This window comes from Hemicordylus capensis, chromosome 3 (assembly GCF_027244095.1).
Source record: "Hemicordylus capensis ecotype Gifberg chromosome 3, rHemCap1.1.pri, whole genome shotgun sequence".
In the NCBI taxonomy this organism is placed as follows: Eukaryota; Metazoa; Chordata; class Lepidosauria; order Squamata; family Cordylidae; genus Hemicordylus; species Hemicordylus capensis.
Genome location: NC_069659.1, coordinates 36237979 through 36254386, shown reverse-complemented (window position 1 = coordinate 36254386; position 16408 = coordinate 36237979). Strand labels below are relative to the sequence as shown.

Here is a 16408-nt window from a genome sequence, read left to right as displayed (position 1 = left end):
CCTGGGAAGCTAAATATTCACCTCCATCTCTTAGTTAAATGAAATTAATCTTGACAGTAGCATTTGACAATACTACACACTGAGGTCATTCACACAATCAAAAACTGTGTTCTACCTGGGTTTGGGAGCTGTGTCCACTCCCAGTTTTCCAAGAGGAAAACCTGGGTAGAAGTGATTGTGTGGAAGCAAGGTAGGAGGAAAAGCTACCCAGGTTTTCCTCCTACCTCACTTCCACACAACCAAAAATTGGGAGCAGAGGTCCCAAACCCAGGTAGAACACAGTTTTTGATTGTGTGAATGTCCCCATTACCTACCCAGCCTGTTAGAACACGAGGCCTGACTCTTTCACAATCTGATCCTAATAATGTTTACTTGAAAGCATTCCACTTAATTCAGTAAGTCTTCCTAATCAGCATGCTTAAGTTTACAGCCATAGTAAAGGACATTTCTAACTAACCTGCGATCCACCCAGGGACTTTTTTTATGGGGCAGTATAAAAATGCATTAAATAAATAAATAAATAAATAAATAAATCTCCCAAAATCAAATTGCCTTGTGCGGTCCCAGTTCCTATATCCAGGAAAAGGTGTAGGCCAGGATTACCTGGCTCCAACCTGAATATATATTTTTTACTTTTAATTCTCCTGTGGCAGCTATGTTGGCATTATATTGGCTTCTAACATTACCCCTCATCTTGCGCGCTTTGTGGGCAAGACAGAAGTTACACTTTCTTTAGAAGTGTGAGATGGGGCTGGGTACCCAAACCTAGCTATTTGTAAGCACATGAATGGAGAAGTAAAGGCAAAAAGAAGTATCCAGGTTGTAATCTGGCAACTGTAATCTCCAAAAGGGAAACATGGTTTGACCCCTGGGAGAATAAACTGGACATATTTACAGAGGTCATGACTATACAAAACCCTGAGCTGGGTCTCACGATCCGTGAGACCCGGTTTCTGAGAAACTGCGGGGAGAGAGTCCTGGGAGGCCGGATCGGCTGCCCACACGATGGCCGGCCCTGAGACGGAGCCAGCGGGGGCTGGGGAGCTCGGGGGCCGCATGGCCCCCGGAAGCCCCAGTATGCCCTGCACGAGCGCACAGGGCATACTGGAGAGACCCCCAAGCCAGGAGGTTTCTTTTAAGCCTCCCAGCCGGGGGTCTACTCACGAGCAGATAGCCCAGGTTTGCGGAGCGCTTGCTCTGCAAACCCGGGCTAAGGGGCGGGCTACAGGAGTGGGTTAGCCGCTCCAGAACCACCGGGCTCGGCTGTGAGCCCAGTGGTTCTGATGATCACAAAAATCGGGCTAGGATATTCCTAGCCCAATTTTTGTGATCGTAAGAATAGCCCCCTTGTCTGTGCAGTCGAGTTGGTGTCGACTCCTGGTGACCACAGAGCCCTGTGGTTGTCTTTGGTAGAATACAGGAGGGGTTTACCATTTCCTCCTCCTGCGCAGTATGAGATTATGCCTTTCAGCATCTTCCTATATCACTGTTGCCCGATATAGGCATTTCCTATACTCTGGGAAACATACCAGCAGGGATTCAAACCGGCAGCCTCTTGCATACTAATAAAGTCATTTCCCCACTGCACCATTAGGTGGTAGGGTCTCAGAAAAAGTATGCTGATACAAAAAAGAACACCCCCCCCCGCCCCAGATTCATGTACTATGCCTGTATGTTTTTTAGTAGATTTATATTGGAGATTAAAACTCACTGGAATCACAAATCTGCATATAAAAGATAATATATGATTTAAAAGTAATCTAGACGAGATGCGACCAGTATAAATCCAGATAAAATATATATGCCAAGACAATGCACAAAATTTTATTTAATTATGTGTGTGTGTGTGTATATATCTACATAGATATGAGATCTATAAACACAAAAATATATATTAACAAGTCCACAAAAGGTATTCCACTGGGAGTCCAAAGCGCCACACAAGTAGACATGCTTCTACTTGTTACAGGCAGCATCTGGTGGGCCACTGTGTGAAACAGGATGCTGGACTGGATGGGCCTTGGGCCTGATCCAGCAGGGCTGTTCTTATTTTCTATATTCCTAGCTTAGAGTGAACTGTCCGCATGCCGCTTGTCCTCATGGTAAGGCACAGCAGGCGCAAGGAGGGACTTGTCCAAAATGTAGTCCTACGCCAACTTGCCCCAAATATTGCCCTACACCAAACGCGTGTTGACCGCGGCGGTCTTCATCAGTGGCATTGATCCTGGAGAACCACACTCCATCCTTGTGTTTCCATGCAATAATTTGAACGTTCAGTATTTGGGTCTGCTCCAAACCAGATCTGTATCTCCTCTCTCAGTGGGGAACAAAGCTTATAAGAAGATCTTGGAGAAACGTTGTAGTATTGTTAAAAATGCCTGATAATGTTACATTACAGCCTAACCTACTTCACAGCACAGGGTTATTGAGAGGAGAAACCTACGTATATAGTACACCGCTCTGGGCTCCTTGGAGGAAGAGCCGGATATAAATGTAATAATAGTAATAATAATAACATTCCGCCGCGCTAGTACTGTACTCGGAGTTCTTTTCCAGAACGCAGCTCTCCAAGGACGTGCTGCGCTTCCCCCCCTGCAGTAGTCTGAAGCACGTGCAAATCACCTCTTAGTTACTTAACACTGCCTACCTACAAGGTGTCGAGAATAACAGCCCAGGACAGAAATGTCTCCTGGCTCCACATACCGGGCACCGACCGGACTTTGCTTGAGACGGCAGCCCGAGTAGCCCCGAGAAAGAGAGAGAGAGAGAAAGCTAGCTCGCCAGCCCTAGGAGGCGGAAAGGGGCAGGGCGGAGGGAGTTGGCAACGCGGAGGCTCCTCCTCGTGGCCCGGCCGCGTAAGATGTCGTCGCCGGAATACGGAACAAACGGGGTCACAGTCGCCTACCCGGCATCTGTGGGGGGGAAACGTGCTGCTTTCAGGCGGGCGCCTGCCTGAGAAAGCCGGGCGAACGGCTGGCTCAGCGCCGCCATGCTGGCAGGCTGGAGGTGCCTGGAGCGGGCCGCCTGGAGTGCCCGGAGATGGGCGAAGCTGGGCCGCTGCGATGGCGGCACCAGGAGACGGGTCAGCACTAGCTGGTCCCCGGTGGGCGTTGCATTCAATGCCCAGCAACCGCAGCCGCACAGACGGGAGGTGGGGAAGAAAACGGTGAGCGGAGGGGTCCCAAGTTAACTTCGGTGCTGTGGAGTCTGCTCGCTCCTCCTGCTCGGTGGACTCGGCCGCAAGGCTGCGTTGGAGCAACGAGGAGGGAGCCCTCTTTTTTTCGTGCCCGCCGCGCTCAAACCATGGAGCCGGGGGTGCAATAATGCCGTGTCCCTGAGCATGTGACAGGTTTCACACGTTTTGGTCTCGCTAATGTTGTGGCATGCATGGTGAGAGCGCGCGCGCGCACACCCCAACACCCCGCGCGCTTTTATCCTCACCACACACCTGCAAGGTAGATTGGACTGAGAGGCAGTGCCTGGGCCAAGGCCAAAGGGATTTGAATGCAAGTGTCCCTCCTCTAAGACCAGCAGTAAACCAGTGTATCCCATTGCTTCACAATGCCTTTCCCTTGTCACTGAAATTGAATAAGTTGCCCCCACACATCTGGGACTGGGGTGAAGACTTCTGTGGCATTCATTCAATGATTCCTATGATCCTTCGTCTGGATAGGGTTGTTGCTTCTTTTTATTCTGATAAGAATCCCTGAAATCAGCGGTGTGGTAGGCACAAATCCTGCTAGAGAAGCTTTTTGCAGTACTACATCCTCATGCAAGGGAGAGCTTGATTTTTTCTGCCTGTTAAAGGTACAGGAACATATGCACTTCCCTGGTAGACAGCAGGGCGGATGGATGTAGGGGAAGTGGACTGTGTGTCCAGCAAATCTCATCATGTATCCAGTTTTGGTTTTGGATGAGCTTTCTTCAAACCACACTGAGATCAGATCAATGAGAGTTGCCTAATGAATCTTTCCCTTACTGTAGATAAGTTCTGCAATTTTAACTCGAACGTGGGCAAGAACTGGCAGGAATTTTCAGAAAAATTCTTTTTCAGAAAAAAGAAGAAAAAAAGAGCTCTTCAGAAAAAAAGGAAAGGTGGCTGGCAACCCTAGACTAAACAGTGGCTCTATATTTACAAATTAGTGACTATACAAGAGCGTTGTTCCTTTGAAAAAGTATTTTCATATTCATAGTGATTTAAACAAAGATGTATTTCTCAGTTTACCTGGCAGTCTCGTGTCAGGAATTGCTTGTACATACCAAATCAAAATGTCCAAGCTATAATTTCTTAGTGTCAGTAAATGTAAATACAATACTACTTTTTGTTTTAATGCCAGAGTTTAGGAATGTAGCTGTAGGTATCCAAAATATATGCTGCATTCATTGAAACGACCCTCAAATGATCACAGTTTTAGAAACAATAATGTAACTATATTTTTGGTTGACATGGGTGTATTTCTGACTTTTAAAAAGTATCCTTTTTATAATTTTGTAAATATACAAGAGAGCTTAAAAGTGAGTATCAGTCTATAGCAGGGGAGAGCAATCTCGGTCCTCCAGATGTCGGTTGACTACAACTCCCATCACTCAGTTGTGGCTGGGGGTGATAGGAGTTGTAATCCAACTTCATCTGAAGGGCTGAGATTGCTCGCCCTTAGTCTATAGAGTTGTTGCTGAACTGTAAAATCAAGAAAAGTTGCAGTGTATTTGTTGTTTATGTCAACCCTATTCTCTGTGTTTTAGGGCCTGTTTGGTGTAGCAGAGTTGAATTGTCCGGAAGGATTTCAAGAAGCTCAAGAAAAATCATTGCAAGAAACAGAGCGGCTAGTACAGAAAGCCTGTACCACACCTCCTGGGAAGGAGATCGTAATGATATTTGATCAGCTCTCGGATGCCTTGTGTAGGGTAGCAGATTTAGTAAGACATCTTTGCAATTTTGAAATTACAGCTTTGTTAGCTGATTCTTATTGTTACATTTCTACTTAATCTTAGGAATGTGCTTGAACCGCGGTCCAAGCACCGGTTTGAGCCCTGGCCAGGAGCAGGGAATGGGAGCTTTAAGAAAGAGGAGGGCAGGTCCTTACCTGCTCTCCGCCACCCCATGCAGCTTCCTGCTGGGGTGGCGCTTGGCCCAAGAACCCCCACGGGGTTAGCATGGTGTTGCTGACCACGCAAATGGCACCCGCACAAGCACAGATACCATGTCCATGCTGGCGCCACATGGGGGTTCTTGGGCCAAGGGCCGCCCCAGCAGGAAGCTGCATGGGGCAGTGGAGAACAGGTAAGGACCTGCTCTCGTCTTTCTTATCCTCACTCCTAGCCAGGGCTTGAGCAGATGCTTGGATTGTGGTTCGAGCACATCCCTACCTAATCTTAATTTTGTGGGTTTTTTAGAATGTAATGAGAACTAAACTAACATTGCAGGTTGGTGTATCAAAGCATGAAGCTAAATAATACTTTTCTTTGAAGCAGAAAAATGTTACTAATTGCTTTAGAAATGTGTTACAGCCAACTGTTGTGAATATTAGGCTTGTGAATGTATTGCTTTCAGACTCTAGTTTATTTACATGGAACAAAGTTCCATTGAAATCAGTGGTTGGTCTTTTGTGTTTAGGGTTGTAGTATAATTTGGCTTTCCAGTGGGCAAATGAGTAAGAAAACAAAACAAAAACACCACCCTCTGTGGCCTTAATATTTTGTTTCACTGTAGAAAATATCTGCTTTGCAGAGTAAAGATTCTCACTATAATTTAGTAATTTTGACTAAAACTTGATATAATAAAATTATACATAATTTGCAAAAAATAAAGACTGACATCTGCACTGATGTTGCATGCACTAACAGGGAGAGAAGATTTTTCCAACTTCCCCCCTACTTGCCTCTGCAGTCTTCTGTGCCTCTCAAAAATATGTCCCTGACAGTTGTGGAATGCTCAGGGACATATTTTTAGAAGGCACATAGAGTTGCAGAGGGAACAGGGGATCATGAAAATCACCCCTCCTCAGTTGTCTGCATCTAACATTAGTCTCCACATGTGATATTAGTCTGGATGTTGGCCAACTTCCCGTGTACTTGTGTAATTCAACACTTCCTAACATTTCTTTAAAAGAGAAGCATCATGGTTTCCTAACATGTAAATATTGGTGAAATAAACATATTTGGAAGTTTCACACATGATGGGAATTTGGATGTTTTTCTTTCTTTATTTTTTTTAATGAAACTGTCCTTGATAATCTGCCTTCTAGGGTAGAGCTTCCCAACTTTGGGTCCCCAGAGGATGTTGGACTACAACTCCCATCATTCCCAGGCACAATGGTGAAAGGCCATTGATGAAGTTGTAGTCCAACAACATCTGGGAACCCAAGGTTGATAACTTCTAGGGACCATGCTAATTGGAAGTAACTGAGATTAGATAAAACTAGTATGTTCACAACAAACACTGTTGCAGGTATAGGCTGTCAATAATTAGAGCCTCTTGTATATGACGTTTTCTCTACATTACCTGAGTAGAAACAGACTATGTATGCCTTTGTGTTCAGGTTGTGCATCTAACTGCTTTACTGCATGTATGCATCTTGGGAACTGACTGCTAGTCATGCTTTCCCAGTGCATGTACATGCAGTGAAATAGACATAGACGATCTTCATCCATGATGGTGCATGACTCTTTCCTACTGACATAGATCATTGTTTGTAATCTGTCACTCATGACAATGTTCATGTGCTTTTTTTCAGTGCAGGCAAAATGCCATATTTAATAGTCTGGTGGTTCTATGAAAACAAGAACCTTTTATGCAAAATTGTTCACATTTTAATTTAACTGTGTGATGTTAGCTAGAATTTCTAAATACCAAATCAAAATTTTCCTGTCACTGTCTTTTCCCCCCAAACTGCACCAGGCTGACTTTGTGAAAATTGCCCATCCTGATCTTGCTTTCAGAGAGGCTGCTGAAGAAGCCTGCAGAAGCATTGGTACTATGGTAGAAAAGTACGTTTTATTGTGTCACTTTAATGCTAGCTTATCTGTTTAATTAATATTGTAGCATTCAGGAAGCTGTTGTTATTGTTCCCATGTATTCTGAAGTGTTTGTGGAAAGAAGGCAATGCTATTTTCTAAATTAAGGAGCCTGGCAAAAATGCATTTTGTTTATAGTAGGAACACTCCAATATTCCTGTTATGGTTAGAAATATATTTTAGTGGAACTTTTACAACTGCCACAGAGCTCAGAACAGATCAACTGTTTTTTGTTTGCTGACAAAGCAACCATAGAAACAACTAAATTACTATTGAGTAGTCCTATTGAAATTAAATAGTGCTTTAGAGTAACTCATGAGTAGTACTATTGGGTAATTTAATCTGAATGTCAGCCAGTGGAACCACATTTGTGCAGAGACAAAGTCCAAAATCCAGAACACTTCTGGTCCCAAGCAGTTTGGATAAGGGATACTCAACCTGTATCATTTGTATGAAAATTAATTTTTCAAGATTCAGAGAAATGGAATTTTCTGTATCTGGAATTGGCATGTTTCATGAATGCACACAGAAATTGAGAAGGGTGTTGAAAAGATAGTCCTGCTCCACAACTCTTCGTTAAGTCTGAGTGGATTTTTGACCCAACTGTTTTAGTAGCCATTGGAATAATGGTTGACATCCTGACTTCTTTTACTCGAGGAAGTCCTATTGAAATAAAAAAGACAAGGTATGCATGTCCTTTTAATTTCAGTGGGACTTGCTTAGCCAGTTTTATCCTGTTAAAATGTTGGTTACCCACTAATCTTAAAAACCTACCTATGTATCTTAGTATTATTATTATGTATCTGTATTACTTAATTACTTAATTAATTAATTAATTAAACATTTTTATACTGCACAAAACTTACATCTCTGGACGGTTTACAACAGAATAAAAACAAAGTAAAACATTCGTTAAGACAAAAATGGGGAGAAAAACACAACACACACTTACAACACACACTTTAATTTATATCCCACCTGTCTTTCATCACAGAACCCAGGGTGGTCTATATGGGGCTCCCAGGCAGCCACCCATTCAGGGACTGACTAAATCTAAACTTGCTTAGCTTCAGCAAGGTATCTGTATTATGTATTTTTGGGCTATGCCCTGCAAAGTCTCCTAGCGTGACTTGCAGTAGAAATCACATAAAACAACAGTGGCTGACATCCTGACTAATGCTGACACATGCAGCAAAAAATAGTTTATGCCCAGTAGATTTGCTTCCATTTCGGAAATGTGGGGCTTATATGCAGGGTGTCAATTTTTTCTGATCCTCCTTTCCCTTTAAGCACTCTGTGCAGCTGGAAGTAGGTTCCCGAAGGCTACATGACCCTCAGCGACTTGTTTCTGAGGGCAGAGGGGATCAGCTAAAATTGTGGCCTCATGCTTCAGAAGCAAGAGCGCAGCTGCTGTTCCTGTTCTTTTTTGCACACTCACAACATTAATCAGAACGTCAGCCAGTATAAACCCAATTGCATCAATAAAATATCAAAACAAAATACAAGTGTTTGCTGATTGAAACTACTCTTCCCAGGTGCTTTCTGTGTGGTATGACTATGTTAGTATTCTTTAGTATCTGAAATTAAGTTGACCTAAAAAAAGTAATTATTTATTATTATTGTTTATTTAAAATATTTATACCCCACCCTTCCAGTGCAATACTGCTCAGGGTGGCTTACAACAATAACATAGACACAGATACAAGTAATAAAAATATTATTTTTTTTTTAACGTCAGATTAAAAGCAATTATTAGGTTCAAATTAAAACTGATTATAAGAAGCTAAAGAATCTACCAGATATAACAAAATAATGATATTAAAAAGCTTCCTTAAAAAGGTGTGTTTTAAGATGTTTTTTAAAAACACTGAGGGAGTGATCATGGCGAAGCTCTTCAGGGAGGGCGTTCCAAAGCCGAGGGGCCACAACCGAAAAGGCCCTGTCTCTAGTCCCTGCCAACCGGATATCTGTTAGTGGTGGGGTCATGAGCAGGGCCTGAGATGATGATCGGAGGGCCCTGGCAGATTCATATGGGCAAATGCGGTCTGACAGGTACCCCGGCCCCAAGCCGTGTAGGGCTTTAAAGGTCAACACCAGCACCTTGAATCTAGCCCGGAAGCGGACTTGTAGCCAATGAAGCTGACACAGGATGGGTGTAATGTTGCAGGACATGTCAGAAATAGTAAACCTAAGAATCGTGTTGTATTGGTAATGACTGAGTCCTTTAACCTTTATATTTCTAGATTAAATACAGATGTAGATTTGTGTCAAAGCCTGAGAAAATTGTTGGCAGACAAAAATGTTATGGCTTCCCTTGACCCAGAAACCAGGTACACCTTGTTAATTATGCTTACAGCAGTGATATTCTTTATAATACTCAGAAATGTTTGCTATTTTATGAATAGAAAACAGCAAAAAACCAGGAAGCATCCAATGCAAAAGCAATGAGGAAGACCAAGTCTTAAGATGCTGGAAATTGTATGCTAGCTTCTTTATTGATTTGTACATTAATGTGCCCAATGCGTTTTAGCTATAAGCTTTCTTCAGGGGCATTTCTAAAATATACAAATATAAATCCAAAGTAAAATCTCAATGGACAACCAATATACAGTTAAAATATTTAACAAAACCTTGCATAAAACATATAATAACCAGTGGAGCACTTGTTGTCTTATACTTAATATTAACCAGATTTTTCCCTGTCCTCCTCTTGAGAGGTCTGGAGGTTTCGCCACATTTAATTTCCTGCATGGACACTGAACGATATAAACAACATTTGGTGTACAAGTAGTGAATGATGTTTAATAAATATTGTTTACTTAAATAATCTCCAAAGTTGTTCATTTTACAAGTGTATTGACAGTATACATGGAGGCCACATGGATGATGGCCCTGTGGTGCAGTAGCCCCCGGCAGCAATGGAATTACCCATGAGCCCTTAACAGAGACATTAGTTAACAGCTGTGCTTTCTGTCAGAAGGCTGTATATTCATTCCCTTTCACGTAAGTTTGGTTCAGAGACTGCAGTAAAGAAGCAGTCCTCTTTTTAAATAGAGATCTCTTAAAAGATTATTAGATCGTCCATCATTATTATATGTTTTATGCAAGGTTTGATTAAATGTTTTAACTGTATATGTGATTGAGATTTTACTAAGTAGATTTATATTTGTTTTTTCTTTGGTAGAATACAGGAGGGGTTTACCATTGCCATCGCCCGCGCAGTATGAGATGGTGCCTTTCAGAATCTTCCTATATTGCTATTGCCTGATATAGGTGTTTCCCATAGTCTGGGAAACATACCAGCAGGGATTTGAACTGGCAACCTCATGCTTTCTAGGCAAGTCATTTCCCACTCCGCCACGGGGGTGGGGAGGGGAAAACACATGCTAGCCCCATGTATCTGCAGGTCTGGGGAGGCCGGAAATGACTGTGGAGGTCATTTCTGGCTGCCATTTTGTGTTCTGGAGCCTCAAAATGGCTCCATTTAAAACAACAACAACAAATGCTGATTTTCAGCCAATTAGGAGGTATTCGGGCACAGCACGACTCAGGGGGAGCAACTATGATAGTAGGCTATTTCCCTTCCCCTGAGATCTGATGTTCTTTAGACATTTTCCCCTGACCGGCAATCTAACCCTCAATTCCCCACTGCCCTAATGCTTCGATATTTGCAGTTTTCGTATCACAGTTGTGCCATGGAACAGAATCGCCATGAATATCAAGGTCCTCTTGTATTTTAAAAATACCCCTGAAGAAGCTTATAGTTGAAACGTGTTGGGCACATTAATGTACATCAATAAAAAGGTTTGCACACAATTTCCAGCATCTTAAGACTTGGTCTTTCTCATTGCTATTTTATGACTAGAGCTGCATACCTTAGCAATACAGAGAATTCAAAACATTATGAAATCATTCATTGCTCCAGACTCTTAAGGGTTTGAGCACAATAGCATGCATGCAAGGTGAAAAGGGGAATTGCTGAAGGGCTCCCATCCTGCTCCCGGAGTTCCTCAAAGAATTCATTCTTCGTTAGGGGACATGTCAGCCAGTGTGACTTATTTTTGAATAAACATGTATAGATTGGGCTGCATGCTGCATAATTTTATATGTGCTTCTACCATTTAATGGTAGGCTCGAGCCGTAGAAACTATATTGCACTGTATATTTCTTACAACAAAATTTGAAACTGCTGTTTTTCATTATGCAGAGTAGCATCTAAGTATAATCTTATCAGTGAAGAGAGGGATCTGTAGGCTTACATAGAGCATAGCATGTTTCCCATGGAAGAGCAGGGCGGCTGTGGCTGACGACATGTTAAGTCCAAACTGTATCCTCACTTCTACTGAGCTCGCAAAGGTTCCATGACCTTCGGAGTCCAATTGGAAATAATCAGAGGCTCATTGCTGCAGTGATGGCCTAATTGTTAGTAGCAATGAAGCCTCTGTAAGCTCAGAAGCAAGGATGTGGTGTGGACTCACAGGGAGAGAGAGCGTGGGTGCCCTGCTCCTTCGTAGGTGATGCATTGTGCTTCATATAAGCCAATGTTCCTTAAATTGTCACACTAGTACTTAGCCTGTATTGTGACATTCTGCCAAGTGTGATATGTATCTTTAAAAGGAATGAAACTATGACAGTATATTTGCCCTGAAATTACTTTGTCTTAAAGAGATTTTGTTCTTTTAGGCGAGTTGCAGAACTTTTCATGTTTGATTTTGAGATCAGTGGTATTCACTTGGATGAAGCAAAGGTAATTATTTTCATTGTAAGGCAATGGCTATTGGCTGAGGCTTTTAGAAGTTTTCATTTAACCCCATCTCATGTAGTTACATGAAATTTTCATTTAACCCCATCTCATGTAGTCAAAGTTACAACCACAATTCTGGTTCTTAAGAGTGTGGCATTAAGCCCTAAATCTAAGATATTCTGAAAACTAGGATCTCAGTTTTGCAAACATATTAATCTTCCATACAGACAAACCTTGCCATTCATGGATCTGACATCCGCGGTTTCATGTACCCACAGTCGCGTAATTGACACCCAACCTTGGCATACATGGGGCGGAGGGGAGGAGGATTCACAAAGGGTTAAATTTGTGTTTCTGCAGGTTCAGGGAGGCCTGAAATGACCTCGGAGGTAATTTCCAGCCACCATTTGAGGAGAACTATTTGTGAATCATTTGTTTTAAAAAACAATCACCCAGTTTTCCCTGTGATTTTTTGCGGAAAAATGATGGATTTTGGACTTGGGGTGGGGGGCATTCCTGAACAGCTGGAGACCAGTGGAGCACAGCAGGGCACTTTATTTTGCATTTCCCCTGGTTTGTTTTCAATTTTTTGCCCGTTTATCCAGCCTCCAGGAACATAACCCCCACACTTTCCCATTGCTACAATGCCCTGTTATCTATGATTCCATTGTCCACAGTTGTAGTGGAGAATCGTACCCCCGTGGATGACAGGGTTCACCTGTATATAAAATTACTTGTGAATATTCCTGGTGACTGCCTGTACCAATTCATTTCTCCCATGTCACAGCTTCCTATGAACTATCGAAAAAAATTAAAAACTTTTGAAACTTTATTTTAAACCATATTTTTGATGTAAAGTGTATTTTTGATGTAAACTGCCCTGAGCCATTCTTGGATAGAAATTGAATAAATAAATTAATTAAATAAATGTTTGTTTTGTTGTATTCCCATATATAGCGTAAGAGGGCAGTAAATCTCAATGTCAAGCTACTGGATTTATGTAATGAATTTCTCATGGGATCTCATCTTCCAAACAAGGTTGATAAGCACATTTTGCCAGAACACATTCGTTGTAACTTTGCAGTTGAAGGCAATTATGCCCAAATCAGCAGTCTCAGTGCAGATAGTCCAGATGATCTGGTATGTATATTTTAAGTATACTCTAGCATCATATATGTTGTATATGGGTATTTATTTATTTAATATATTTATATACTGCCAAAACCTGTATCTCTGGGTGGTTCACAATAAAACAGTTCAAATAAAAGTATTAAAACATACAAATAATTTCAAATTCAGCACTAGGGATGTGCACAAATTGAGATTCATGCAGCGATTGGCACAAAAAAACCCCACATTGAGGCAACCCCCCCACTTCACATATACGCTGATGGGTTCTGAGCTGTCAGTGACTGACCAGGAGAGAGATCTTGGGGTCATCGTGGACAGCTCATTGAAAGTTTCATCTCAGTGCATGACAGCTATGAAAAAGGCTAATTCCATGCTAGGAATCATTAGGAAGGGGAGTGGAAATAAAACTGCTAATATTATAATGCCCTTATACAAATCTATGGTATGGCCACATCTGGAGTACTGTGTATAGCTTTGGTCACTGTATCTTAATATCGTAGAACTGGAAAAGGTGCAGAAGAGGGCAACCAAAATGATCAAGGGCTTGGAACACCTTCCTTATGAGGCTAGGCTATATCATCTGGGGCTCTTTACCTTGGAAAAGAGGCGACTAAGGGGAGACATGATTGAAGTGTATAAAATTACATATGGAGTGGAAAGGGTAGACAGAGAGAAATTTTTCTCCCTCTCTCACAACGCTAGAACAAGGAGTCATCCATCCCATGATACTGAAGGTTGAGAAATTTAGGACCAACAAGAGGAAGTACTTTTTCCACACAGCGCATAATTAATCTATGGAATTCTTTGCCATGGGATGTGATGATGGCCACCAGCTTGGATGGCTTTAAAAGGGGCTTAGACAGATTCATGGCGGACAGGTCTATCAATGGCTACTAGTCTGGTGGCTGTGGGCCATCTCCAGCCTCAGAAGCACAATGCCTCTCAATACCAGTTGCAGGGGAGCAACAGCAGGAGAGAAGACATGCACATTCCTCTTGCCTATGGGCTCCCCAGAGACATCTGGTGGGCCACTGTGCGAAACAGGATGCTGGACTAGATGGGCCTTGGGCCTGATCCAGCAGGGCTGTTCTTATGATTCGAAGCTCAACTCGGGCACCTTCAAAAGTGAAGAGAGCAGGTCTGTATCTGCTGCCCCGCTGCTCAACGCTGCTTCCTGCTCTGGCAGTGTGCCCCCAGCACCCCTCTAGGTGCCACAGCAGCACGCAGATGGCCTCTGCGCATGTGCGGAGGCCATTTGTGTGGTCAGCATGGTTGCTGACCATGCAAATGGCTGCCGCGCATGAGTGGAGGCCATGTGTGTGCTGCCATGGTGGCGCGGGGGGTGCGGGGGGGGGGTCCCCCGCAGCAGGAAGCAGTGTCGAGCAGAGGGGGAGCAGGTACGGACCTGCTTTCCCCACCTTTAATGGTGCCAAAGTTATGCTTCGAATCGGTGCATGAATCTTGATTAGTACACATTTTAACTAATGTTAAAAGCTGTAAGTCTAATTAAAAGCCTTTGTGAACAAATGTGTCTTAACTTCCGTCTTAAAAGTTATCAGAGACAGGGAGGCTCTTATTTCAGCAGGGAGTGCATTCCAGTAATGTGTAAGAAATATTTTTATAACCTGTATCTGTGTTCCATATTACAATGAGCAGAAAATAATTTGTGCAGGATGCCTCACAAGAAAGCCTGCATCATACAGAAAATGAGATGCGTCAGGCCCAAACTACATGTCATGGCAGCAAACCTGTGTCTCTGAACCTTGATCTGACTCAATCTTGTATGAAGCGGGTCATATGTAAGAGGTTTTAATAGAGATGCCATTTTGCTTTGATCCTTGTCCATTCATTGTTTTTCATTTGAATTAACATTAGGTTCGTGAAGTAGCGTACAAGGTTTTCCTGTACCCGAATGCTCAACAATTGCACTGTTTAGAGGAACTGCTTACCAGTAGAGACCACCTGGCCCAGTTAGTTGGATATGACACTTTTGCTCATCGAGCTCTTCAGGGAACAATGGCCAAAACTCCAGGTAGTATTCATGTAGATTTAAGGAGGAGGGGATTCTGCAAGGGCTGGGGATAAATCTTGCCTGTAGAGATTGTTGCTATACATAATAGTAATGCACTTTAACTAAAGTGGATTTCCTTTTCAGGGCATTTAGGTAAAGCGTGCTGTCAAGTTGATTTTGACTCCTAGTGCCCACAGAGCCCTGTGGTTTTCTTTTGGTAGAATACAGGAGGGGTTTACCATTGCCTCCTCCCGCACAGTACGAGATGATGCCTTTCAGCATCTTCCTATGTCACTGCTGCCCGATATAGTCCTAGTGGGGATTCAAACCGGCAACCTTCTGCTTGTTAGTCAAGCATTTCCCTGCTGCTCCACTTAAGGTGATGCTTCAGGGCATTTACATATTACTTTATGTAATGTTAAAAGCGTCATGCAAATTACATCTTGTTAAACACAACAGCTGACATAAAGGAAAATTACTCTGAGTAGTCTCATTGAAATTAAAAGGACAAGTTAGGCGTTGCCTAACTTTTCCCTCATAATTTCAATGGTACTGCTTTAAGTTTCCACATCATGTCAACTGTTATGTATAATTCATGTGGCAGTAAGTCCCAGAGAAGTCTTGTTGGAGTAATGCTGTCCCTTCATAGATCTGTTAATTATTATGTTCATTATTGCTGGACCTGTTGCAGATTTTCCCACTTAATTTGTTCCCTGTTGTTCAATAGTTCCAGTGAATGATCTGCTTCAGGGGTTCCCAACAGAGGGGACAAGTAGCCCCAGGGGTATTTGAAGGACTCTCAGGGATTACTTGGAATCCTCCTGCCTCCCCGCATTGGAGCAGCGCTACTTGTTCCCCAGTTGAAGATCACCAGCTTACTTTGTCCACTGAAGAAGGGGATGGAGAAGGGTGAAGATCTAGTCCTAATTGGCTGGCTACATGCTGAAGCTCAGTATATCCCTGTCCTCAGCCTGACTGACAGGCTTCAGAAAATTAGCACTGAGAACTCCCATTGAAATTAATAGGACATGTCTCATTGATTTCAATGGTAGTATTCATGAGTAATCTAGGCTGGATGTAAGCTAATGACTGGAATAGCCTGTTTCATAACTGTAACACATTTAAATCTGTGTGTGCGTATATAGACAGACTGACCCTAAAAATCTGTATGGGGGACTTGAGATGAAGGTTTGCAACAGAAGGGGTATACTTGTTTAAAAAGGCTGAGAACCATGATCTAATTTAGAATGTAAACTTTTGCATTGCATTTTAACAGCTATCAATTAATTTCCAGACATGAAGGAAAGCAGTCATCTTTATAACAGTGATAATCATTTTTTCTCTCAGACATCTTTTTAAAATTCAGTTTATAACTACTTGTGGTTTATGTGAGGCTCAGAATGATCTTTCATTAGTGTAAGGAACAATAGCCTTTTTACTCAGACCAGTTCGCATGAGGGGAATGATTGCTGACTCATCCCTGCTGAGCTGTCTGAGTGTGCTTCTCA

At 42.6% G+C, this 16408-nt stretch overlaps 1 protein-coding gene across 1 annotated transcript in view; it reads left to right on the top strand.

Moving 5' to 3' along the window:
* Nucleotides 1–2615: 2615 nt before the first annotated feature.
* The window catches only part of MIPEP (mitochondrial intermediate peptidase), a 110384-nt gene continuing 96591 nt past the window's right edge, over nt 2616–16408 (top strand). Inside the window, exons 1-7 of the mRNA XM_053312457.1 lie at nt 2616–3166; nt 4744–4917; nt 6899–6987; nt 9258–9344; nt 11698–11761; nt 12716–12898; nt 14765–14921. Of these exons, the coding sequence (XP_053168432.1) occupies nt 2990–3166; nt 4744–4917; nt 6899–6987; nt 9258–9344; nt 11698–11761; nt 12716–12898; nt 14765–14921 (931 nt within the window). The 5' untranslated portion in view covers nt 2616–2989. The remainder of the gene's footprint in view (nt 3167–4743; nt 4918–6898; nt 6988–9257; nt 9345–11697; nt 11762–12715; nt 12899–14764; nt 14922–16408) is intronic.